Source organism: Rousettus aegyptiacus, unplaced genomic scaffold (genome assembly GCF_014176215.1).
Source record: "Rousettus aegyptiacus isolate mRouAeg1 unplaced genomic scaffold, mRouAeg1.p scaffold_m13_p_6, whole genome shotgun sequence".
Taxonomy (NCBI): domain Eukaryota; kingdom Metazoa; phylum Chordata; class Mammalia; order Chiroptera; family Pteropodidae; genus Rousettus; species Rousettus aegyptiacus.
This window is the reverse complement of record NW_023416309.1, coordinates 21912830-21940100: the sequence shown is the minus strand read 5'-3', so window position 1 is coordinate 21940100 and position 27271 is coordinate 21912830. Positions and strand designations below refer to the sequence as shown.

General features: G+C 40.8%; 1 protein-coding gene and 1 long non-coding RNA gene across 2 annotated transcripts in view; one reads left to right on the top strand and one right to left on the bottom strand.

The window, feature by feature from the left end:
* Positions 1–6317, bottom strand: part of LOC107517969 — a 25661-nt gene extending 19344 nt beyond the window's left edge. Inside the window, exon 1 of the long non-coding RNA XR_001598692.2 lies at positions 6086–6317. This is a non-coding gene — a long non-coding RNA (uncharacterized LOC107517969). The remainder of the gene's footprint in view (positions 1–6085) is intronic.
* On the top strand, positions 5491–27271 carry ZNF365 (zinc finger protein 365). Its single transcript, XM_016159182.2, has 5 exons — positions 5491–5690; positions 7401–8156; positions 19584–19764; positions 26127–26164; positions 26892–27271. The coding sequence occupies exons 2-5, from the start codon at positions 7414–7416 to the stop codon at positions 27151–27153; spliced, it is 1224 nt and encodes a 407-aa protein (XP_016014668.1). The 5' UTR covers positions 5491–5690; positions 7401–7413; the 3' UTR covers positions 27154–27271.

The window sequence follows — 27271 nt, the reverse complement described above, 5'->3', positions numbered from 1 at the left end:
AGCTATCTTCTTAACTCACCTTATGATCTTAGCCATGAACTGCTTAGTAAAATACATCTGCTAGCATACCCAAGTCAATTCTGTACTGCTGTGGGGGCTGGTAGTGGGACGAAATTCTTTTTTCCCTATCAGAAGAATTACTTCCATACCCTATATTTTATTTTCAAGTTTAGTTCTCCCCTGTCTACAGTTATAACTTTTCTTTTTTTCCTCTCTGCCTCTAAAAACAAACATAATTTTCACCTAAATAGTAGAATAAAATTGCCTATTCTAGGTTCTAGAAAACAGCTCCTATTTTGACAGAGCATCAGTTCCGTAATTTATTCTTCACAGAATTACATAATTCAAACTCATTATCTAACGATTCCCCTATTTTAACTGTATCTTTTTTTTTCCTGTATATTTTATTCCATAGCAACATGCTCTCTAGCTCTCCCACAACCATTTCACTGAGGGGAGATGTCGCAAAGGTTTCTCTTCACATTATCAACTACCAAGAAAGGAACGGGTTTGAAGCTTTGTGAATAAGAGACACTGAGAACTAGGCATTCATTGCACAATTCAACAATGAGTTTTTGAGGGCCCTCAGAGTGCCAGGCAATGTTTTAGGCACTAGAAGTACAAAGTAATATGGTCAAGCATGTAGGTTCTGAATTTAGGTAGCTTGGGTTCGAATCCTAGCTATATAAATTGACATCTTTAAAAATGATTTGTTTACTTTACCTATATATGACTCAGTTTATTCATTTATGAAGTACAGATACCAGTATTGCCTTTCTCCTAGCCTTGTTAGGAAGGCATATAACGTGAAAATCTCTTAGAGCTATCCTTGACACGTGGTGCATGTAAGCTGTTATTACCAGAAGAGGTGACACTTAATATTTGCCAAATTGCCTATTGAAAAACTTTTCACCAGGACTGCCTGCCATGTCCTCTTCCCTAACTACTACCTGTCATCCATGCTAGCAAGGAAATGACAAACTCATTAACTGGATTAGCAACTAGGATTGTGGTACTGGAAAGTCCTCAGTCCACCTCAGCTTCTGCTTTTTACAAATGAGGACACTAAATAAAGCCCAGAGACATTGCCCAGCTTGAACTGAATCTCATGCAACTAATTAGGGGATGAAGCTGGTATTAGACCTTGGGTCTCTACATTCCTAGTCCAGTCCCGAGGCCGGAAAAACCTGCAAACTGGAAGATTAGCCTATTCTCTTGTCTGGATCCCATTTGACACCACCAAAGTTGTAAACCAGTCACACTCCTTCTAGTTGGTAGGGGTGGAAGATGGGGGGGGGCACCTTGCTGTAAATTGTCTATTTTTAGCCTCTATATGTTCTGCTCTCTCTGCAGACTCGCTCAGGCTAACAGACTGCTGCGGGATTTAAGGCACTCTCCATGCTGTTGCTTGGTGGTTGCCATGCCAACAAAATTAATGGAAATAGAGTTTTCTAGTAGATTATTCTTGTGGAGGCTTTAAAGCCAGATTACAGCTCCAACTCTGAAGCTTAAATGATGCAAGTGATTAGTACCGGTATATAGTAGATGCACCATAATACTTGTTGAAAAACAGAATGAATACATGAATGAAATTAGTTGCATTAGGGAGCTGAAGATGTAGCAGCAGAGAGCTGACCTGCTACTTAAAGTCAATATTTAAAGTCAGTCTGGAGCAAGTTGACTCATATCCTCTCTGAATTTTCATAATTATCTGACACTCTGATTTGTCTGATTCCAAAGGACTGTCTCTGATCTTCAGGCCACTAAGTAGCTCTGCAACCTACAGGGCTCTGACTGCACACGGATGCTTGTTGTAGACATGGAAAAAGTAGCAGGAATCTGACCCAGGACACCCCTTGCAGGCCTTTTATTGGGGGAGCTCATTCACATCTGAGAGGGTCGGTGTTCAGTACTTCTAAGGATGCTTTTTGGCAAAGGTAATCACCATATTTAATGAACATTTGTTTGTTTTTTTATTTTAAGTCTCTGGTTCAAGAAACCCTTGTTTGAAAGGCCATCCTCTGGCCACAATGAGTGAACGTTATCAGATAAGCAGAGGGGCAAGGGAACATGTAAATCTTTGTTCAATTTCCGCATATTTCAGCAAAGATTCTCTGACAACCCAGCCTGATGGATTCTTTCCCTTCTCAATGAAATCTATTTCTCTATTAATCATGGCCTTCCTTTCTCCTTCTTTCTCTTCCTCTCTCTGTCCTCTTCCTCCCTTCCTGCGTAGTCTTCCATTCTGCCTTCCATTCTCTCTTCCCTTCCACAGTGGCAGTGGAAAGAGCACAGTCTTTTGGAGTCAAAATTAGATTCAAATCCTTACTATCACTGATGCTTATTGGTGGTGGGACCTTTAGTGACTTTCATTACATCTCGAGCAGAATTTCCTCTTGTGAGCAAGGGGCTGCCAGCGTCTGTCTTGGATGGTTATTGTAATGATGGAGTGTTTCTCAAACTTTAGTGGGCATGAGAGTCACCAGGGAGATAGGTGAAAATGCATATTCTCAAAACCCATACCTATAGTCTCCAATTCATTAGATCAAAGCCCCAGGCATCTGCATTTTAACAAGGTTCCCAGATTTCAAGGGTACTGCTTTGAGAAACACTCTATATGCTTTAAGAGCTCAGCAGAATGAGGCATATAGTGAATATTCTAAAGGTGGAAGCTATGATCACTATCCATTCAGTAAACATTTATTGAACATCTACTATGTACCAGGCATGATACCAGGCTCTGTAGATATGTCTCACTAAATTTCTTTTACTTCGAATTTAATTTATCCTATATATTTCTTGTCTCATCTCACTAGTTGTAAGTTCCTGGAGGGTAGGATAAAGCAGCAGAAAGTGGTACAGAAGAACTTAGATGTTAGAAGACATTCTATTATTCACTAGCTATGTGACTTTAGGCAAGTCATTTTATCTTAGAGTTTTATTTTCTTAATCAAAAACTGGAAAAACAATGAATGTAGTGGTTAAAAGTCTAAAAGTTTGGAGTCCTGGTACTAATGGTTTCTAAGTGTATGATCTCTGGAAAGTAACTTCATTGAGCCTCAGCTTCCTCTTACATAGAAAGGGGATTCATTTGTTAAACATTCATTCCTCCAACAAATATTTATTTAACACTTTCTCTGTGACCAACACTTTGTTAGGTACTGAGAATTCATTAGGGAGTAAGACAGACAGGGTCCCTGACTCACATAGCTTACAATTCAATGGTGGGCACAAATATTAAATAGGTAACTACACGAACAATAAGTTCCATTGTGATAAATTCTTTTGTAATACATTTAACTAGCTAACTTAGCCTGGGGTTTCCTAGGAGAGGGGATAGATACTTAAGCTGAGCCCTAAGCAATGAGTAGCCATTACCTGAAAAAGAAGGACCTGAGATAGGAAGAAGCTGTACTCTTTTGAAGAAATAAATTGATACTTGTGTGGATGAAACTGAGTGTACATAGGTGTTGAAAGGATTAAATGAAATATTAGATTGCTTAGCACAGCGCCCAGCACAAACAAAATCATCATAGAGATAACACACTTTCTGATTTGCTGTAGACAATGTATGAAGTCCTGTGTTAACCAAAGGTTCTCAAATCCGTATTCATCAGAATCACCTGGAAGGCTTTTTAAACCAGATTGCTGGGTTCCACATCCAGAGTTTCTGATTCAGTATATCTGGCTTGAGGCAGATAATCCACAATTCTACTGTAACAAGTTAGTAGGTACTGCTCATGGTGCTGGGCTGGAGGAAGGGGTGGGTCTGAGAACAATTCGTGTAAACTCTAGAGTCCTAAGTGCCTGTCAATAAAAGTTGAATTTCCTGAGACCCTGCACAGGACATCCTCTCCAGAATTATTTGATTATACTCTTTAGACTTTTAGGGTGAGAAGTGTCCTCAAAAATCCCCATCCTTTCATTTATACAGGAGAGGATCCCAAGAGCCAGAGAAGATGAGAATGCTGCCTAAAAAATGGGAGGAGCTTGAACCCAAGAGCCTTTCTTCTCAAGAACCTACTTTTGGTGTGTTTTGCCCTGAGGCAGATGCAAGGCCACCCCTGAGAGCAACTTACCCTGTATGCTCCTCCCATCAGCTAGATGACCAAAATGACCTGGCCTTCCATTACATGTATCTTGCACATGTAAAATTTTTTAGCAAATGAAATGATTTTTTTTTTGAAATAAACATATTTTTGAGTTACAAGACAAATTCAATAAAATATAATCTTTTCAAAGAGAATATACCCTGTCACAATTGCCTGTCACACTTTATGCGGAAGTGAAAATGTATTAGTTCCTCTCATCTTTTATTTTTTTAAAAAATAGGTGTTTTGGTCCCTATCTTGTAGTAATATTAATAACGAGAATGAAAACCATGTCTGGGTCAGAGTACTTTGCATTCATCACCTCATTTGATCCTCACCACTACATAAAGAGATAGGTCCTGATTATCTCCATTTCACAGATGAGGAATCCAAGGCACAGAAAAGTCTAGTAACTTGATGCAAGTCCTAGCGCCAGGATTTGAATCCTAGAACTAGGATTTGAATCAAGGCTGACTCCAGAGCTTAGGCTCTTAATTACATTGATGTGATGATTCATTTGTCAAAAAAAAAAAAATCAGTGTTGAAATCAGAAACAGTAAGCTCTGAGGACAGAGACACCCTGAGGAGTCAAGACAATGCATTTAAATAACGGTCTGGAGATGAATAATAGCTCCTTTGGACAAGAAGATGCAACAACTCTTATTTTGGTTTCATATTTCAAGAGTTAGACTAGAAATATCCCCAAACAAGTTTTGCTTTGTTTTGTTTTAAAGCTGAGTCATTAGGGTCGTTCAGAAGGAAAGAAACCTCTAGGATAAATCTTTGCTTCTGCGGAGAGGGGGCGTGCCCCTCAGAGATTGGGATGCGGATAACGGGTCTCTGTTGCATTATTTATTCACAGCCCCTATACTTTACTAGCTTTAGTTCTGATCCTTAACTTAGCACCAGGACACTTGGCTAGGAAGGCTAGAGTAGGTTCTCTAGGTTAGTTATTTTGTGACATCCTTTCCCCATTGCTTAGGATGAAGAGGTCCTAATAGAAACCCTTGGACCTTCCTGCTGGCAGATTTTAGAAGATGCCCAGCCATACTTCATCCTCACCCACCCTCTCCCGCTTCCCAATAACTGTAAAATGCAAAAAAAAAAAAAAAAAAAAAAAAAAAAAAAAAAAAAAAAGGTTGCCAGGGCCTGCAGATAGCGCCGCGCCCCCGAGGCTGGCACGCTTTGCCCCTTCACTCCCCTGGGGAGGGCTCCAGTATCTCTCCCCGCGCGTCGGCGGAATCCTGAGACCGAACCCGTTCCACGGCTGGGGGAGGGGAGACGGTGCTCAGGGCTGCTGGGCAGAGCAAGGGTGCCACCCGCGGGACCACAGAGCTCCAGGTCCCCCACGCCGGGCGTGCGCTCTCCGGACGCGCAGGGGATCCCGCAGCCGCGCGCGCCACCCCGCCGGCCCGCGCCACGCTCCGCCCTGGACGCCGCTCATCCCGGCTCCGGGGTGCGCGCGGGTGGGAGCGGGCCCGACTCAGCCTGATTTACGGCTCTGCTGAAAACCGCTCTGCTCCCGCAGCAGTAGCACCGGCCGCGGCGGCAGCAGCAGCAGCAGCAGCAGCAGCGCCTGCAGCTGCAGCAACAAGTCGGGTAAGTGGTAGCCGCGGTGCATCTGCGCCTGCGGCCCGGCCCAGGGGGTGCGATGGAGGGGGCTGGCCGGGGCTGGGCGTGAGGTCCCGTCCCCTCATCGCCGCGGGGAGTTGGCCTGCTCGGCCCCCACCTGCAGGAACTCGTGTGCACACGAACCCACTCTGGCACCCAGGGCAGGTACGCTGCGGGGCGGGGGCGGGGGGAACCGGGACCGAGGCGGGGTCCTTGCTGCTCAGGCAGAGGCAGTTAGGGCTTTTCCTGCTAACCTTGTGGACTGGGGTTTCCGTTGGGCCTTTGAAAGCTTGCGTACTCCCGGGGTGCGTGATTACCCATTTCTCCATCTAGAATGCCACCCCTTTCCCATTGCCCCCTAGAACCCAGACTATTTCTTTTACCTCTTGTCTGTATTTGGCCAGGGTTTGTATCCCATCCCAGAAAAACGCTGGTTACACAGCCCGGTGTAGCACAGGAAGAGGTTCCCCTCTCTGGGGGCCAGAGGCTTGTTAACCTGGAAGCTTTGCCTAGCAGTCCGGGGACCATTTGCACCTCTACTTTTGAAGAGGTTTAGGGCCCAATAACACTTTTCAGCCTAGACCCTTAGCTGAGCTCCCTCTTTTGGGGGCCCAATGCTTCTTACACTTAAGTCGAAATCGTTCCTGGAGGAAATAGATATATGCTTCTTGCACAACTGGGTTGCTAACAGTCATCTGTTGCTAAGGCTAAGATAAATTCCTCCAAGGAAATAAGAACTTCCTTTTTTTAAGAGTTATGCTGATACCTACCTGGTTCAGACATTGGCCATTCCTGGAGGTTGTCATTAATGTCTAGAGGTTGATCCTTAAAACAGGATCAGAGACAAGACAAATCCATTCAGAACACTTTTTTTTTTTTTTCCAGAACTATTTTAATAAAGTCTTGGCCGTGGTTCCACTTAGGTCAAACAGTATTTGACACATTGAGTTTCCAAGTTTTAGTAAAACTGGAATATAGGGACCGTTATTGTTATGATAATACTTTGATTTATGTCATTACAGCAATGACCAAAGGACAAAATTAAAGGCAAAATGTCAGGTTGAAAACTTTTCAGCTGATTGGTTAATGCCACTGCACCTAGTTTGAGTAATGTCTTTTCTGTTCTTCAGGAACGATCGCTGAGCTTGCTCTCTTAGGACGTGCTTTGACAATTCATGCTGAGTTTTTCTCATTTTTTGTATTCATGCTTATCAGGTTGTCAGTAAAATAGGGCACAGTTTTGCAGTTAGTATACTAAATTCAGGAAGGCAGGAAACTTGAATCTACTTCTGGATCTGACATTTTCCATCTGGCTTTGAATTAATTATTTTACCTCCTTGCTCCACTATTCTCATTTGTGAAAAGGAACGTTACCCACCTTCCCCCACCTCCCCAGGCAGGGGTCTGCAAACTTTTTCTGTAAAGGCCAAGTAGCAAGCATTTTGGCTTTGCCATAGAGTCTCTGTCTCAACTATTCACCTCTGCCTTATTGTATAAAAGCAGCAGTAGACAATACAGAAATGAATGGGTATGGCTGGATTTGGACCAGGGGTTGTAGGTTTTAATTGTCACATAAGATATTATGTGCAAAAGTCATTTGACACCAAAAGCCTCTGCCCTCATGGAGATGAGCAACAACAATCATTTCAGTAGCATTTTAAAGCAGACATATAAGCTATTTTATTTTCCCTTACCCAGGACTTTCAGAGTAATGCAACAGAAGGCTTTTGAGGAAAGCAGATACCCCTGGCAGGAGTCTTTTGAGAATGTTGCTGTGTGCCTGCCATTCCGCTGCCCGAGGTGTGGAGACCATACCAGATTTAGAAGCCTGTCGTCGTTGAGGGCCCATCTGGAATTCAGTCACAGCTACCAGGAAAGAACCCTCTTGACAAAATGCAGCCTCTTTCCATCCCTCAAAGACACAGACCTTGTTACTTCCTCAGAAGCCCTGAAACAGGGAAAATTGCAGAGCTGTGGCAACGTGGTGAAGCAGAAACCGAGCTATGTTAACTTGTATAGCATTTCACATGAACACTCCAAGGACAGGAAGCCATTCGAGGTGGTGGCAGAGAGACCTGTATCCTATGTGCAGACCTACACTGCAGTGGATCTCCGTACAGACTCGCTGGATGGGCCGCAGTCAAGCCCTGGACTTCCCACTTCAGACCCCAAAGCTGCTTTTGAGGCCCATGTCAGAGAAAAATTCAACCGGATGGTCGAGGCGGTGGACAGGACCATCGAGAAGAGAATCGATAAACTCACCAAAGAGTTGGCCCAGAAAACTGCCGAACTGTTGGAAGTTCGAGCAGCTTTTGTCCAGCTGACTCAGAGAAAGCAAGAAGTTCAGAGGCGAGAGAGGGCCCTAAACAGGCAGGTGGATGTGGCCGTGGAGATGATCGCAGGGCTGAGGCAGCGCCTGACAGAATCTGAGGAGGAGCTTCTCAGGAAAGAAGAGTAAGTGGCTTTGAAACAGGATGCTGACCTGATTGCTTTAGGCACCTTCCCCCAAGTTACAAGTGAATGTTAAGCAAGGCTTCGTTTTTATTACTTGCAGATACCTTGGCTGTGTTTTCATTGATAGAGCTGAATGTGGGAGGTACAAGGCTTTTAATATTTGCCCTCTCTCTGTATGGTCCACAACCTAGCAACATAAAAGTCAAAATACCTAATTCCTTCTCACCTTGGAAACTGTAAAGTACAGATAATGTTTTTAGAGAGAGGCATAGTACATCATTTCTGTAGTGGGCTCTATTCCCTGCAGCCACTGGTGAGCTGGGGAATTGAATGGAAAGGCAGAAAGGGCATTTTGGGAGAGCCTTCCTTCTTGACAGGCTTCATGTAATAAAGTTAAGAACATGAGGTGCTGTCGTATTCAAGTATAAAAATATGCTCTAAGTACAAATAATTTTGGTTTCTTTGCCATTTTGGATTATCTGCCCCTGTTAATTAAATGTTGATTGCTGAGACTCCATTTAATTATAATTTTTATTTGGAAGGAGCAGACATTAGGAGACCCAGAGGAAACTTTCTGGTATTGCTGTGCTTCTATGATTTAAGTTTTAGAATTTTATTTTTGTAAAATAATACGTCATATTATAGTAAGTCATACCTGTTTGCAAAGAGTTGACACCGGTTTTCAGAAGTTACATGTAATCAGAGAGACTAATATTTTAAAAGTCATCAGACTTGGAAAAGTATTTCCTTATCAGTAAGTATAGATTCAACACAAGCTAGAATAGTATATGTAACAGTGCAGTGTATTTCTCAAATGCAGAACGTTGGATGTAATTTTAAATGGAGACTCAGAATTCATAGAATGAAAGGGCATAAAAATTAATAAATATTCTAGGAGGAAGGTTTCCAAATAATTTGAGTTCTATCATAGAGATTGACTTCATTTCATATTTTCTTTGCCCTGTGGCAGTCTTCTATTTGGGTTGTCTCTTAAAATACAGCAATTAAAGCTTATTCCATTTGTTAAGAGGCTGAGAAACACTGTATATTAAAGGAATCATCACCCGCTGTCACTAAATGCTTACATTCTACAGAGAAGGAAAGACTGCTCTGCTGCTCAACTAGACATTTTTTACATTACAGAGTGAGGACAGAATTGAATCAGCCACTGATTTAGTTTGCTCTTAGGGAAATGATCTCTAATGAAAAATGTTTATCTCTTGGCTTCTGGTGTTTCCTGGTGGGAATTTAGTGCCTTGACCCATTACTGCCACCAGGGTGACTAACATTACAACACTGGAAAAATGGCAGATGGGGTTGCCCTATGTGCGGAGAAAAGCTTAGAATTAAATGTTATGGTATTTCTGTTTGATTCAAAAGCAGTGAATTAGAAAGGTAACCAAACTAATCATTCACATTTACTTATTTGTTGTATTTTAATTATTATTTACACAATTTATAATAGATCTGGGATTTGAGGTAGTAGTTGCCGGGAGTATTAGAAGATAGTGTGGTGACAGGGAGGATGGAGTGGTTAGAACTAAGTTATGGTTGAGGATCTAAATTTAACCTGGGGCGATGGGTTCAAAGATGCTTTATTATAAAAAAGAACTGGTTAACTAACTTAAGTAAAAGTGGGCCATGCATGAATCAATAATGATAATGTTTTATGGTTAATCCAGTGTTGTCACCTGAGGACCAGTTGAAAAACGAATATGAGCTTGTAAAACAAAAATTAACAGGGTAAAATTGTACGTGTTAAAAGTCTTCCCTGCTCTCGAAGTATATATGCCCCACTGCATCCTTTGGAGATAGCTACTGTTTAGTTCAGTGAATGTCCTTCTAGACCTTTCCTGTGTGCATACAATTAATTACCTGTACTTTATACATACATACAGAGTTACTGTGTTTTCCCAAATGGAATCATGACAGGGACTATTCTGCCACTTACATGTGAAGTTTGTCTTTGATTTAGCATAATATGTTTTATGTTATCCTTCATGCTCTAAATATAGAATTATATAAATTCCTTTTGGCTCTTGCATGGTATTCAATGGTGTGGATGCACTTCGATTGATTTAATTAGCTTGCTACTGATGAATACATGGTTTTGTTTCATTTTCCAAGTTTTAAAAATAATGCCCCTGTTAGCATCCATATCTGTGTGTGTGTCTGTCTGTCTATCTATCTATCTATCTATCTATCTATCTTTGTTCACATTTCCGTGAGTATATCTGAGGGTAAATTATGAGTTAATTTTTAGTATAACATTTCTTGAGCTACCAGGAAAAAAAAGCAAAGCAATGATATTAAAAAAAACAACAACACTTTAAATGAGAATACAGTCAACTGTCTTAAACTTTTAAACATAAAATAAACAAAGTCTTCATTTTTTTAAGGTTTCATTTGGCCTATCCCATCAGTTTCTATATTCAATCCTCAAATAATAAATCTTTCTGTCCATAATATAGGACTGAAAGAGTCTTGTTTCCAGGAAGGACAGTGGAGCCCTTGGTCTGAGAGCGAGAGACTCAGTGCCCTCAGTGGCTACAGTGTTCCATCTCCATGCCACTCCTCCCTCACCCCCACTTCTCCTGAAATGGGGATGCAGCAGAGAGCAAGCCAGCTGCTCATCTGCTACACCCTTGAAACCGGGTTGATTTGACTGGATCTGCCTGGCTGGGCCCCACCCTTGCCCTCCTCACTATTCCCTCACAGAGCTGAGCCTTCCACCAAAGAGGTGACCCTTCAGATAGGGGAAGCTGCTGTGTGGCCAAGGCCATACCAGGCAGGAACTGTGCTCTTCTGCTAAACCCTTCCAAATGGGCTCTCAAGGACCCTTTGTGAGAGAAAGTAGGTTGCTATTGTCCCGTTCAAAATTGACTTGAACTCCAGGGACCCTTTGAGACTTGATAGATTCAGTTGAAAAAAAAAAAAAAAGCGAACACCTAGTAGTTAACATTCACGTTAGATTTTGTTGCTTATGGATTTTCTCCCAGCTTTAAAATCCTTTCTTTCAAACTGAAATAAAAGACTTGAGGGCTAATTTTGCCCTGAGGCCATCTATAGACTGAAATCACCTTGGATTATAGAAGTCATATATATGCTTTTTAACAGAGGTTTGTTTGAATTGGCAATATTTTGTACTGGTAAGTCTCATTGTACCTTTGTAGAGAGGTTTCTACTTTTCTGGAGAGCAAATCCATAAAAGAAATTGCTCACCGTCTTAACAAAGTCTGTGCAACTTTAAAAGTCCTATGGAAACAGGTATTTACTTATTCAAGAGTATTCAGTATTATAGGGTAGCACTGCCCGTAATCAGGTAAATCAATCCTGGCCAACCTTGCAGTAAGGTAACCCTTAACGAGAAAGGGTGGATGTGTCCAGGATATGATTCCTGGTGGAGTTGGTCACCTGGGGTTTGAAGAACATCAGCGTAATAACAGTAATGCTAAATTCAGGTAATCCTAACTCTCTGTTGGTAAGGTTGGAAAGTCCAGACTGAGCACCTGTGATATGCCCAGCACTGTGCTAGCTGTGTGAGGGGAACAAAATTATTGGTATTTTTCCCCGAGGAGCTTATACTCCACATAGGAAGAATAAAAATACCCTTGAACATGTCCATGTTCAAACCCAGAGTAGTTTGAACAAGGGCTAAAATACAAGCCACGTTTTAAGTTGATAAATAAAGAACAGATTTTTCTATGTGAAGAGCTACACGGAGAGAGGGAGGATAAAGGGCAGGATTTGCATTGGTGGCCACACAGTGACATTGAAGGACAGCAGAGAGGTGACTGTTAGAGATGACCCATGAAGGGACTGTGTAATTTTAGTACTCCCTGTCTCCTTCAGGAAGGCACTCTCTTTTTACAGATCTGGAATATAAGGCCCAGAGTAGTGGAATGACTTTCCCCAAGGGCAAAAATTCAGTAGCAAAGCTAAAACTGGAACCCAAATTCCCCGTCTCACTGCTGACTGCTTTTTCCATTCACTGTGTCTCAGCCAGACTTCTGAGAATGTGATACTTGCTCAAAGTGTCAAGGCTTAAGTAAAACCGAATCTGGCCCATTTTGGAATGGGCTCCTTTGCTATTTTGAGAGGGCTGCCAGAACAACACCATTTATTTTTCTGATGTGATTAAAGAAAATGTCAGCTGGCATCAGAGGTGTCGGAAAATGGGGAAATGGTGGTGTCGTTAAATGTGGTTACAATATCAAGCTTCCGGAACACCAGCCCAGGGCTTTTAACTTCCAACAAGGGCTTTTGAGTTGACTCTCGGCACATCCATGCCCAGGCAGGGTGGAGCGTGTGCCACTGCCAGCCTCGGGTTGTGGTGAGTGGCCTCTTTGTAATTCTGTTCTAATTTCCAGACTGCTACCTTGTGAGCTACGATAGGTAGAATCTTTTCTCTTCTTTCTTCATCGTTTGCCCTGTTCCCAGCTTGGAGTCGGCAGAAGACAACTCTTTAATGCCTGCCCACTGAGTGCAAGGTACTCAGGTTCCGGTCATACAGTGGTAAACCAAATGAGTCCAGTTCCTACTTTCATGGCAGGAGAAAACCAGAAGGTAAAACAGATGTTAAATAGATCATCTCTATGATAAAAGGGGCGTATAGGGGCGGCCCGGGCCAGACAATGCCCATTTAGGTTTCTGTCCTAAGCTGGCTGTGGAACACTGGCCTTTGAAAGGAAAGTTTGACTTGGTAAGTTGCTCTGCGCAACAGCCCTCTTGCTGCTTCATTCGTCTTTCCCATTTTTGATCACTGAAGCAGTGTGTTGGAGACTCAGTCTCCAGACTGATTCATAGCTAGGCAGCCGGCCAAGGAAAATCATGTTCGATGTAGCTTTCAGTGAGACAGGGTGGGGTCTGTTTGTTCCACATTGTAACGCATTCGTATAAATGGGGATCCTCTCTTTCTAGGCTATGTTCCATGTAGACTTACACACTAATGTAGGAAAAACTGGATGTCAAATATGTTCTCTGAGGGATTACATGTGGTAAAATCTGGAGACACAGGAAAATTTTCTATTTTTTTGTCTCTTGCTCCCTCTAACCCCCTACCCATTTCTGGCCTGAAGGGCTTAGAATATAAGTGTTGATTTACTTAGAACCAATTCAAATAATTTGACTTCTTCATTATTTTTTATATCCTTGGTGAGAAATATGTATGCTTCTTGGTTTATTCAAAGCCAATAAAGAAAGATGAGGCAAAGGGCTGACAAAAGTAGAGATGTGGTGAGGCCCCAGATGTGCGGCAGGTGCAGATTCTCCCCCAAGGGGCCCCGTGGAGTACACGGGAGCCGTCTCCAAGCTCCGAGTTTGCAGCGTTTCCCAGTGCTTGGAGATGGTCGAGTCTGGCTTTGGGATTTGCCTTCTGGCTGACGTTACAGTCTGTCTGAGGTGCTCTGTGATCAATGACTAGCCTATTTTTAGCTGGAGGTATTTTTACCATTTCATATACCTCTGAAGAGGTTCATAAATCAGTAATGTAAAATGAAATTTAAAGAACTTGGTAGAGCTTTTGCCTTTGGGACGAGAAGCTGATATTAAAGTGCTGTTTAAAAATAGAAGAGAGACATCAATTTTTGATAGCACCCCCACTCCTGTAGGAGGTACCTATATCGTAGGTTACTTATTGGTTTTATGCCCAAGTACTTACCTGGAAAAAGGTAAAGATTTCATCAGTTAAAGATTTTCAACTAGAAATATTGTGCATTTCATGCATTCAGCAGAAATTTGTTGAGCCCCTGTTGTGTGCTGGGCTCACGTTAGATACTAGGGATATCACAGTGAAGGAGCAGGCAGGGTCCCTGATTTTACTCACTGCTTTTACGGTGAATGGGTAAATGGCAGTAGTCCTCTGAAGCATGTGCTGTGATCAGGTGCAAGGTTCTGCGGGAGAACACAGCAGGTTGCCTAACCCACACCTAGCCACATGTGGCTAGCAGAAAGCTGCCTAGCAGAAGAGCCTGGGGTTGAAGGGATCATTAAGAGTCAGACTGGAAAAGGTAGGGGGAGGGACCCTGGTGGAGAAAGAGCATGTGTAAAAGTTAGAAACTGGCTGAATGAAGAGTTCACTGATGCTGGAGCAGAGAGGGAGGCGATGTGCATTAACGAGGCCCAAAGAACATGAGGCTACAGGATGGCCATGAAAGCTGGAAACAGAGGAATGCTCATTATAAGTTGTCTCCATTGTTGTCCCCATTAACAGTGCATAGTTCAGTGCCTGTTAAAATGGAAACAAACACCACCATTTATGTGCATTTGCCTCTGTCTGTGCCTGCTTCTAGGTGTGTTGATAATATGTCTGTAATTTTTCTGAATTAACCTGTCTTTCACCCACCTCAGAAAAAGTAATTGAGGGGGTAGAAATCAGTATTCCCTTATATTGTGTTTGTTTCTGAATGTCATCGAATCTCAGGTTGTTGACAGATTTCCAGGTCTGCAAGTCATTTGGCAAAATATTGAATTCAGGCGGTTGCTTGTACTGTACTGAGATTTTTTTCCTTTCGTGTCAAATATTGCTTTAAATAATCATATTTCCTACTTCAAACCTTGGATTTAGTCATATTTAACCTTTTTAACAAATAAATAAGAAGTCAAAGATGGGGCTGGAAGTAGCCTAGAATCAGTTAATTTCCCCAAAGCTGGTTTATACCCGCATCCTGATTGAATTCACTCAGGTTTACCCTTCTCATCTGGCCTTCAGCTTTCACACTTTATTCTGAATCACAGGGTTGAGAACCTAAAATAAAACCACACAAGTCTTTCTACTCTTCTGTCTGATAGCGTCATATTATTCTTTTTCTTAGTCACATTCAGCTCAGCTTTGTAATTACACATTTATTTTAGTATTTGTTGCTTTTAATGTCTGCTTTCTCACTGTATCAGGGCTTAGCATACCACTGCTCACATCCAGAAAAATTATAATTTATGATAGATGAAAATGATAGGAAATCCTAATTTCAGTGTTCATAAGTAAAGTAAAATAATAAAAAATAAAGTTTTATTGTTACACAGCCATACTCATTTGTTTACATTTTACTTCTGGCTCCTTTGTGCTAGGCATAGTTGAATAGTTGTGACAGATTCCATATGGCCTGCAGAGCCTAAAATATTAACTCTCTGATCTTTTTTAGAAATAGCTGGCTGATCCCTGGGTTAGACAGTAAGTTTCATGAATATAGCCATGGGTTCATGAGTGCCCCAGCACTGAGATGAATACCTTGGAGCATTCATCAAATGTTTGTTGAGTGACTGAATAACAGAATAAATAAATATATGAATTGTGTTCTAGCCCACACTGTCCACCATCATCAGAGTTTTTGGATCACTCTGATACATAGTATGGCAGTAATTCTCAAACTTTTTGGCTTCACTTCCTCTTACACTCCTAAAAAAAAACGAAATCCAAACAAACAAACAAACAAACTCTAAGGGTCCCAAAAAGCTTCTGCTTGTATGAGTTTTATTTATCGATATTTAATGTATTAGAAATGAAAACTTAGAAATTTGAAAAACAATTCATTTACAAATAGCAATCTATTACTTGTTAACATGAATAATATATTCCTATAAAAAAATAATAGTTTTCCCAAAAACAATTTAGTGAAAAGAATGGCATTGTTTATAAGTCTTACAAATTATTTTAATGTCTGGCCTAATAGGCATCTAGATCTTGTTAGTTCTTCTGCATTTAATAGGTTGCAAATTCGTTATTGTGGTTGAAGTAGGTGAAGAAAATCCAATCTCATATGGATATGTAGTGGACAGTGGAGAGGTATTTTAACAGCATTTTCAGAGAATAATGGATATTCTGCTTTGATACTATGCCAAAATTTGACAATTGGTAATCTCAAAGGTTAATTACAACATGGAATCTGAAATCACGTCAGTGAGTATTTCAGTCTCCCTTGCGCTGAAATCCGTTGGTCTCTCTTGCACTTTAAATGGACATTTTACTGTTTTGAGTATAATTATTAAAGAAGTTACAAATGCAGTGTAGTTAAACTTCTTTTCATTCAGGAAATTCCCAAAATCCTCTGGGAAATCAGAGGTGTTTCTGGATATTGTTAATCCAGACTGAGCAGGATGTGAAAGGGGGAGCTGAAGTCGCACACACATGCTATTCCCGTTAGTCACTGGGTTTTGTTACTGTTTTTATCTAATACAGATACCCAACCACAGTCTCTGTATGATGAATTTCTCCAGCCCTTGTCTTATGTAACTTCTCTTTTAAAATTCTGTCATCAGGCTTGTTTTAACTCTTTATTTTTTAGTTGACATGAAATACCCATAAACTGAAATTAGGTTAGCACTGGTGCCAGGCTGGTTGAAAAAGAAAAAGAACATTAACTTCTCAGCATCAGGGCACAAGATAATTAGATAAGGGGGAAGTTTAAAAAAAGATGCTTTTCTTCTACAACATGATATAACACTCCACAATTTGCTAGGAACTTAATGTTAATTCACAAAAGTTTTATCTGGAACCAGTAGCAAAACATAACATGATTTAAAAATACAGCTACAGTTATAAGCTGTATTGCATTCAGGTTTGTTTTCTTGCTTTTGAGATGATAATCCTGTGGGATTAAGCTGTCAAATATTTCTGTTTTATATTCTAAACTGTATAGATGTGGAGCCCAAGAATAGTAAATCTGCACAGAAAAAAAAAGACTGGAAAAAATATACCAGAATGTTGACAGTAGTTACCTCTGAGTGGTAGGATTATGGTTCATCTTTTGGTCTCTTCCTTGTCTTTTTTAAACGTTATTTACAACAAATGTTGAATGTTAAGTGTCATGTATTCTATCAATTGAGGGGCTTAGAGCAGAGAACACAAAGCCGATTCAGTTAGAGCTTCCAGATAGGTCAGTTTTCATGTTTCTTATGATAAGTATGAAATCTTTCCGTAATGATATAAATATTGTAAATATTATAAACCTAAATGAATTGAAAGAAATACACTGGCTTTTTATCCTTTTTTTTTTCCCCGGTCGAGGAGAGGGTTGTGGGTTTTCAGTTGTTTGCCCTGTTAAGTACAATTCAGAGACTGTTCCATGATTTGAGTATCCTAAATATCATCCAGTCAGTCTCTACAGTGGGCTTGACTCCGAATGAATTGAAGCCTTAATGTTGGAAAGGGGAGGGAGGAGCCATTTTCTGGGCTGTTTTCAACGGTGCTTTTAAGCAGCGAAGAGACTCTGTCTAAAGGATCTCAGCCTTAACTAGGAACCGTGAAACAGCTGAATGTGGCACTCAGACCCTCCACTATTTTGCTGCCAGTTAAGGTTTGTGACTCACCTAGGAGGCAGATCAAAGCCAAATGAGGGTAGAGCTTGAACATTGGCTTGTGGCCATGGCCTGAACAACTCAGAAAGTACACGTCTTCTCTGCAGGGCTTGTTTGGAAACATCTGGAAATAAACTTTAAACTCGATGATGAAAGAAAAACTCCTTTACAGAAGGACTCTTATTTCTCTCATGTGAATATTTCTTGACTGTTGAAAGATAATGGAATTATTACGGGATTAGGGTTTATGTTTGATGCTGGATAGGAAGTTGGAAAAGTGAGCAATTCTTTGAGTAAATCACTGTGAGAACCAGTCTCTTTTCTATTTTTACAAATATATAATTCCCAGGGTTTTGCAGAGACATTTGACTCGGTAGGAAGTCTCAGAAAAGTTTCAGTATGGCCAAGTGTGACGTATTTGTGAGAGAAAAATCATGACTAATTGTGAAAGCAACTCACTAACTGTCATACAGAAAGGGGCTGGAGGCTGTGACCAGCTATTTTGCAAAAACTTTCTGTGAAACTGTGACTCCTGAGCCAGACTTCCCTGAAGTTCTACTCTTAAGAAATTGTGGAGCTCAGTGGAAAATAAAGATCAAGTGGAGGTTGAGAAGATGCAGAGAAGGCAATGAATTTACTTATCTAGAACAATTGCATGAGGTTAGATTTAAAAATAGGATTCATTTATCCAAAATGAAAAAGGCTGGGGAGTGGCAGTGATCAAAAGTGTTTAGAATCTTGCTTCTGCTTACGCTGAGAATGGCCAGAAAATTCTATATTCAACAGGTGGTAATATTAGGGTATTCATTAGTCCCAGTGGGAGTGACAGAGCGTACAGAAGGCATGGCTGAAAGGATCTTCATGATTTCTTATTCAGTGAGGCAAATCAGATGAGAATTGTGATACTGTATACCTACTGGTAGTACCGATTACCTGGAACTTGTCCTGAGAAGAAGGCCAAACACGTGTGTGTGTGTGTGTGTGTGTCTGTCTGTGTCTGTGTCTCTGTGTGTGTGTGTGTCTGTGTGTGTGTCTGTGTGTCTGTGTGTATATTTGTAAAGATGATTGTAAGGATAGCTACCAAAATGTTAATGGTGATTGTCTCAGGATAATGGGATTTCACTGATATTTTCTTTTTTATATTTTTAATGTTTAAATTTTTTATTTAAAAAAACTTTTATTAGTCATAAATCAGAAAAATGTTCATTTTTGGATTACAATAACAAGAAAATATAAAATAGTAATAAAGTCATTTTTCTGGAGTTGTGAATCCACAAGACATTATATGGATAAAGGAGTTTGAGGTATTTTGCTCAACTTTTTAGGGAAGGGCAACCTGCACATTGCTTCTCCTGTGTCAGCTAAAATAGTTTTCCCAGTGCACCTTGGATCTACTTCAAGATGGCATTTCTTGAGCTGTTTCATTCTGAGCTTAGAAGTCTACAGTTGAGCAAGGTGACTCATTGTATGAACTTTGATGCTCAGCGTGGCTTCTTCCATACCTTCCCTCCCTGTAGCCTTTCCTCTCCCAATAGTTAAACTTTTAAAATGTAAGTCGTAACTTTTCTCAAAAACGTCCAATGGTTTCCCATCTCATTTTTAATAAAATCCAGAATCCTCCAGTGACCCGTGAGGCCCTACCCGGCTCCTGCTGTCCTCCGCATTCCCCACTCTGCTCTGGCCACACAGGCCTCCTTGCTGTACCTCAGATCCATCTGCACATTCCTACTGAGTTCTTGCCAGGTATCTGCACGGCTTATTCCTTGCTTCCTTCAGGTGTCTGCTCGAATGTTACCCTTTGCAAAAGGTCATCCCTGACTTTACTTTCTAAAATATCAGTCACTCCTTCCCTTCCTCTGTCACTCTGTCCCCTTGCACCCACTTTTAGTTTTCTCCTTAGCACTCATCACCACCTGACATATATATTTGCCTGAATATTTTATGGTGACTCTCCTTCTACTAAAATGTAATCTCTAAATGTAATCACTAAAATGGAATTTTATCTCTTTTGTCATTGCTATGGCCATACTGCCTAGGGTAGTACCCGACACATAGGAGACGCTCAATAAATATGTGTTGAATGAATGAATTCCTGTCTCATCTCTCCATTTTGTTTTCTGACATTTTTCCTTGCAGAGAAGTGGTTACATTCAACCATTTCCTCGAAGCGGCAGCCGAGAAGGAGGTTCAAGGGAAAGCTCGGCTCCAGGACTTTATTGAGAATCTCTTGCAACGGGTAGAACTGGCGGAAAAGCAATTAGAGTACTATCAAAGCCAGCAGGCTGCTGGCCTCTGCCAAGACGTCAGTGAGCATGTGGTAAGTCACACAGGGCCAGCCACTAAGTATAAGGTCCTTGAGTATGTTGAGATCAGGTCAAGGACGGAAGGAAAGGGAGATGGGGAGTGACTTGTAGGGACTCTCCTGACATCATTTGAAAGCACTGCCCTGGCTGTGACTGTGTTATGGAAGTGATACAGGTGAACCCAAGGCACCCTGAATTAAGCTAAATCCTGGATGCATCGTCTCCAGTTCTTTTCCACCCTCCAAAGTAGAGCCAAGCTGAATTGGTAGAAATATTTTTATATTTGTAGAATAAAGCTTTGAAGTATCCAGAGAAATCATCTGTCCCAACCTTGATGTTCAGATAGATTGGAAGATACTGTCGTGCTTCAGAACTCTTCGAGGGAATCTTATGAAAGCTTTAGCCCTTCTCAGTACAGCAAGATTTAGCCATGTACTTCTTTTCTTTCCCTTTATAGGAAGGAAAACACTATTCAATATTCTCTGTAGGTTATACATTCTTTAAGTATATTTTCAGAAAGACAGAAAAATTCACAGGTGATAATTCTATTATGGAATAAATTTTTGCATATAAGCTTGCATATAGTTGCTGGGGCTTAAGAAACTGCCAGAGTCCATATGAGAATCCTGGATGTGGATGAAGGTCCAGGCTCTCACACTGGCTGCATCAAGATTCCCTGACCTCTTTGGAGGGCAAGGAGAGGTACAAATAACCACACTGTAGGTGAGGGATGTGGGTGGTAATTTTTGCCCTCCATAATTTTCTTGGTGGCCTAAACAACAAAGCCAAAGAAAAGATTTTTGAAACCCCAAAGTGTTAAATTTACCCCAAATGGATATATATGATATATGATATATATATATGAATGAATGGCTATATATATATATATATATATATATATATATATATACATATATATATATATATATATATGAATGAATGAAACATTTATGCCAACCAAAAGTTTAGGTTGCTGTTGGTTGACAAAAACGTTTAGTTTGAGCATTCTGAAAGCCAAAACTAAAAGGAAACATAAATAATAAAAGGAATGAAGTGGAAGACAAGTGGGCAAAAGAAGAAAGACTGGGGAGGGAGAGAGCCAGACAACAGGGAAGAAAGGAGAGAGGGAGGAAGGAAAGGCAAGAAGAAACCTTACCCAGCGTTTACTGTTAATAATGTGCACTCAGCCTTAGAGCAGTACAGCAATGCAGGCTCCAGAACTTGCCAGTCAGAAACAAAGTAGACTGGAAAGAAGTACATTTGTTACATCTGTGAGGTTTCTGTGTTCAAGTAGTTTCAGCTACATGACATATTTATTGTTTTCCGGGTGGATATCTGTGGTCTTCCACATGTAGTTCTCCTGAGAGGGTACCTTTACCCCTTTCCTCCATCCCTCTGTTACCTCCTTGGGAAACCATGAGCGTGTCCAGTCATAACTAACTGCGACTGGAGGGACACTCCGTCCTTTCTTTTCTTTTTCTCTTGCCTTCTCTTAGGAGAGGCTTATGGCGTGAGGTCACAGAACTGAGATGTGAGGTGAAAGGCCTGGCTTCCTGATCATTCCCACAGGTTGTCTTCTTGGGCCTATAATTCTTCTATAAAATGAAGTAGTTGGACTAGATGCTTTTAGCCTCTTAAATTTTCTGATCATCACCTGACTTTGTTGGTTAGGAATTCTAAAATGAAAACGTGGCAATAATATTTTAGTCTTTTGAATTATAAGTAACCTGGAGCTAACAATGGAAGGCAAGGAGGAAGAAAAGAATCCCACTAATTCTCTCTTATTTATATTTCTGTGCTCACTTCCTCTCCTCAGTTTATTTTTCCAGGTTGAAAAATTGAACACCTTTGAAAGACATAGCCAGTTACTATTTTTCGTCATGTGACCAAAAAATGAACATCATCTCTGCTCTTCTAAAATTATATGTGTGCATGTACATACAACATATAAACAGGCACACATATGTACACATATACATATGTAAAAATACACACATACAAATATGGTAGACATTAATAAGTATTTATGTTTCTGCCCGTTGTGTGACAAACATTACATCATATGCTTTTGTAGACTTGATTTACCTAGAGAAGAATTGACTAATTCAAATAAAATGCAGTTGAGATTATAGCAGGGAATTTGGAGGTGAGAGCTCTTGTGAATAGGGCATGATCACACAGTAGAGAGGTGAACTCTAGTGGAGGATGCGTTTTTCACCCTGAGAAGACCAAGAATGAGATGTTTGATTTCTCAAAGGATTTAGCAGATGTAGTTTCCCTTGTTTTCATGTATAATGCTTTAAACTCTACTGTCGACCATGATGTACCACATTATGAGACAGTCCACAGACCCTGAGACCATGTCCCCTTCTTACTTAGTCTATTTCATTGTAATAATACACATTCACCTATGAAATTAGGAGGTATGTCTTTGTTTTAAGGGAAGTACTAAGTCTGGCCTCCCAGGGTGTCTGTGGCTCTAGATACACAGATGAAGTTGGATGCTTTTGGCAGGAAAGTTTGAAACATGCCTTTATTAACCTCTTTGGCCCAGCTTACTGAAGGTCCAGAGCTCTGAGACACCCAGGCTTCTGGAGCCTCAGCCCTACTGAGGAGAGCTCCTGGCCCCAGTGTACCCAGGATGGAGCAGGACGTTTTAACTTACTCCCCCTACCCCTCAGCTCCTTCCTCAGAACAGTCGGAAAGGCCATCACCAGCCTGGCCTGACTCTCACCATCTCCACTAAGGCTACACTACAAAACAAAAAAAGTTCTTTATCTCTCTTCTTCCACCCACACCCAGTTCTCCCTCTCTTTTTTCCTCTTTTTCTCATTACCACCTCCAGATAGCAGTCAAATTTCTAAATTGATGTATAAGTTGATTCTATGGTGTCTTCTAGCTTTAAAATTCTATTGTACTCTAGAAAAATTTCCTTCCCCCTCACATTTAGAACCTTTTTCTGAAATAATGTTTCAGCATCTGTATCTTTCCTTTAATCCCCTTGAGCATTTATGTTCTTTTTCACCTGGCTGGTTTCTAAAAATGGAGTGTGCTTACTCAGATATTTTGTCTTCATGCTCTGAAAAATGCTGTCGAATTAGACACAAAGTGACCTAATATCCCATCTGCCAAAATCACTGACAGAACTGCTCACAGGGAAGGTCATGAAACAGCTTGGATAATCTTATTTTAAGCGTTGCATTTATATCCTGCAGGTTGCTAAATTAGGACTAGCAGTAACTCATTTAACATTTATTTATTGAGGATGCAACACTTACTGTGTGTTCAGGGAACTGCTGTGAATTAGATAGATGTGGTCCTTGCTCTCAGTGAAGAGGGGCACACAATAAACAAATAACAAATGTAATTTTGTATAGTGATAACTACTATAAAGGAAAAAGTCAGATGATATGTTCACTTTAATTTTAATGGAGGTTAGGAAAAACCTTGCTGAGAAGACAACATTTGCACTATGACCCCAGTAACAAAGAGGCAGCTCTGAAAATTTGGAAGTGGAATAATCTAAGCAAAAGAATAGGAATTGCGAGTGCCTTAGGAGGGAACAAGCTTGGCACATTCGTGTGATAGAAGATGAAGTCAAAGAATTGGGAAGGATCCAGATCGTGCTGGGGCTCGTAGGTCACCTAAGGAGTTTGGATCTGTTCCAGAGCACAGAGGGAAGCCATCGACAGGAAGGTTTTAAGCAGGAGGTGATCTGTGTTTTAAGACAGTCGCTCTGGCTGATCTGGGGAATTGACTAGAGCGGTACAAGAATGAGAGATGAGTTAGAAGGCTATTATGATGTGGCAGGTGATAGGGGATGGCATTTTGGATAGAGGGGAGGTAAAGAAAAGTGATGGGTATAGGATATGTTCTGGGAGTAGAATTGACAAAACCGAAAGATTAAATTTAGGGGGCGGGGAAAGAGGAATCAAGAATGAATCTAAGGTTTAGGTCTGAACCATCGAATATGCGTGTTGCTATTTACACAAAGGGGAAGTTGGATGAGGGCTGAGTGTCCAGTTTCCCCAAGCCTATAATAACCTGAGCCACCATATTTGTGTTTTAGAAGTACTTAGACTGGCTCTCAGTGCAACGTTTTTTATATTTTTCCTACCTGGAGCCTCAATCAAAGACATTTTGATCCCCATCTTCATACTCCTCTCTTCCTAAACAAAACAAAGACAGAGTTGACTAGGGAAAATGGAGGTAGGTAGAAAGGCTAAGTAGGAAGAGCCTTTCCATCCATCTGAAGCTGTAGGAGCCAGAAGGAACAGAGGTTTCTTGTGTTCACGGGGAGGAGAGCATATGGAATTCTGTGGTGTGCATAACCAGTCCCACCCCAAAACTCATAATCTATAGGATCGCTGGAGAAATTCTGATCCAGACATGGATTCCACTTAGCTTTTTGTGTGTACACTTCCTTGCTCTTAAACTTATATACACAAACTCATACTTTTTGGGGAGGCCGTGCAGAGTGAAAGCTTTCTCTGTCTTGGAATGTGCTAACTTGGGTTTGAAGCCCAGCCCTAACACTGGTAAAGCATTGATGCTTTGAACCGGCTACTTAACTTTCTCCCTGAGAAATTTTCATATCTGTAAAATGGGGATTATAGTGCTGACCTCACAGGGTTGTTTTGAGAGTCAATTGTGGTTGTTAAATGCTTAGTATTTTACCCAGTGTGTGACATCTAGACATGCATAATTTATGGTACATGTATATATGTGTATATGTGAGGTTTATGGATCGTCTTTACCCATCTTTATTTATGTATTTCCCTTTCTGTAAAATGGTAAATTCTTCTCTTTTCCTCAGGTCTCAGCAGGGTCTATCAGTGATGGGTATAGGAGCTAAGGTTGTAGTTATTAAAACATTTTGGTAGTCAGGGACTCCTTTGAACATTTGATAGCCCTTTTCTCTAGAGAGTGATCTTTCTTTCTCTCCTTTATCGCTGTCTTCCTCCCTCCCTCTCTGAATTTGGCATAAAATTCCAAAGGGCATTATGTACACATACACAATAAGTCATCAAACTATATGCTTACATACACAAAGTGAAAAAATTTTATTCTGCTTCAATAATAATACAGAAAAAGGAGGTAGGAATTTAAAGGAAGGAAGACACATAATTATTTTTTTACAGTGTACGCACACTAAAGTCCATTCAAGGAGTCCAACTGAGAACCCCTTATTGGTGGTGGTGGGGGGCAGAAGGGCAAGAAGGTTGAGATGCTTATGCTTTTGAGGTTCCCAGGAGCTGCCTGCCCGGTGTTTATCTGAGCCATCTGTCCCATTCTTCTTGTATATTGCATAACCTCACAACCCTAATGCAAGGAAGGTGCCTTTTTCTGTCCATATTTTCTAATCTCACTAAGAAGCCAGCCATTGTGAACAGGGTCAGCAATAATGCTGACTTTTGTCAGAAGGCGGAAAGCAAATATTGCCTTCTTGGGGACATGACCCTCAAAAGTTTGTTTAAGAAACCTTTCCGATTTGCTCCTGACCAAAGCTCAAGCTGCAGATAGATGGACCGCGCCAGTGATCCTCTTATGCTGAACTTGGTGTCTCAGGTTATTTGAGTATAGCAGGAACTGTGTCTGGGCCACATTGCCCCCCAACACCAAGATGGCCCTTTCTCCACATCTTTTGTGTCAGCTTTCATCTTCTATTGGTCTGTCTGCCACTTCCTTTAGTGGAGGCTACATAAGGAAGGTCAGGAACAGACAGTTGGGAATACGCTGGGTTTGCCTGTAAAGTGGTTGGTGACACCTGGATCACAAAATGATGATTATCAATTTATTTTGAAAATGATATTCCTAGCTTGGCCACAAATGTACGTTAAGATATTTTATTGGGAGTGGAAATTAATCTCAGTGATAGATAGCTTCAGGAACAGTGACAGAATTGGTTACTGTTTGTATGCTCTCATTTTAAAAATGATGTATTTTAGGCAATAAACATTTTAGGCCAATTTTCCCCTTAGTTGATACACTGTGACCAGCCACAGCTATAGTAAATTAGCTGCAAATACAGCCTGAATCAATCGAGAAATAATGGCGCATCATTCCAGTTTTTAAAAAACATGTTTCTTCAAATGTTGCTCTAGTGGGGGCTCGTTGCCTTTTTGAAATTTTTGAGATCTACTGATATTGGCTTCTTGGAAATCTCAGAAGGGGAGCTGTGGAGGCTCCCTGAGTAAACAGAGGCTAGTGTGAGCCATGCTTGTTCGCTGCTGCGACGGAGGTGCCGTGGGCAGTGCGACTGACAGAAGTTACTGGCTTCCTTAATGAAAATGCAGTTTCTTAAACCTATAAGCAAAATTCTAAAAACTAAATCCAACTTCAAGTGAAGTAATGTTTTTTCTTGTTTTTCCTTTAGCTTACAGATATCTCCTCACACAGGAAATCCAAATGCCTGTATGTATATCTTTTTACACTTGGGGGCCATTTGATAATGTTTGCATGATATGTTTTCCTGTTACATTTTATATGGCCTCTGTAATATAAATGGACTTGAGAGTCTCAGGTGAAAATTTGCTTGCTTATATACCTACCTTTCTAAAATGTGAATCTAACTTTTAGCTGTACGAGTTGTCTATTGGTATATACCGGTATGATAGTACTACAGAAGTGTTTTTATGGTATTATGTAGTATAACTTTTTCTTATTGAGGCATAGTATAGTCATAATAGCTCTATAGTTCTATTAATATTGTATATATACTACATTATACATACATAAATTTATACTATGAATCATATACTTTGTAATAGCTATAGTACAGATTTGTTTGAGTCACCTAGTAGCCACTTAAAGACTGAGATATGGGTTCTGCTCCCATCTTCTCCGTAGACCAAGTGTATATATTATCTTGGGTAGCCATTTAAATCTTTTATGCCTCAGTTTTTATTACTGGTAAATAGGACTAGTAATATCTCTCTGAGAATATAGTATCATGAGATCACTTCATAAAGGCCATAGGAATTTTTGGAAGAAAAATACCAATGTATATTATTTGTTTTATTGGCAGCATTATCACTGCTCTAGCATGCAGGAGCAATTGTACCATGGGTAGTTTTTAATCTTTAAAGGTTTTAAAGAAATCTTTCTGTTCATCTCCCTCCTCCTGCCTGACCATCTGTAGAAGCCGAGGGCACCCGCATTTAGTGTGTATCCACCCCGATCTCAAGACCCATTTTCATCAGAAGGGAAGGAGCTACCTGAAAAAAGCCAAGGATGACAGAGCCAACATGCAGCCTGCTAAATCCAGTCATGAACAGGCCGAGTCCCCAAGAGAACTCTGCAGACTACCGAAGAAGGGGGAGCCTCTAGGGTTTAGTCGGAAAGGCAACATCAGGCCCAAAATGGCCAAAAAGAAGCCAACAGCACTCGTGAACATCATCTAAAAGGGTGGGAGCCTCTGGACTGCCATTGCCGAGCTTTGGGGAATGTTGTTCTAGGGGCTAACAATAATGTCCTTTTGGACACATCCCGTAGTAAGACACAGTGGGAAAGCAAGGGGTA

What these genes read in the sequence shown, in the direction of transcription:
- ZNF365 (XM_016159182.2), top strand. Translation starts at nt 7,414, where the DNA reads ATGCAACAGAAGGCTTTTGAGGAAAGCAGATACCCCTGGCAGGAGTCT. An exon ending in GAGCTTCTCAGGAAAGAAGA is followed by an intron (nt 8,157 to 19,583) that starts GTAAGTGGCTTT and finishes TTTTCCTTGCAG; the next exon opens with AGAAGTGGTTACATTCAACC. An exon ending in CACAGGAAATCCAAATGCCT is followed by an intron (nt 26,165 to 26,891) that starts GTATGTATATCT and finishes GACCATCTGTAG; the next exon opens with AAGCCGAGGGCACCCGCATT.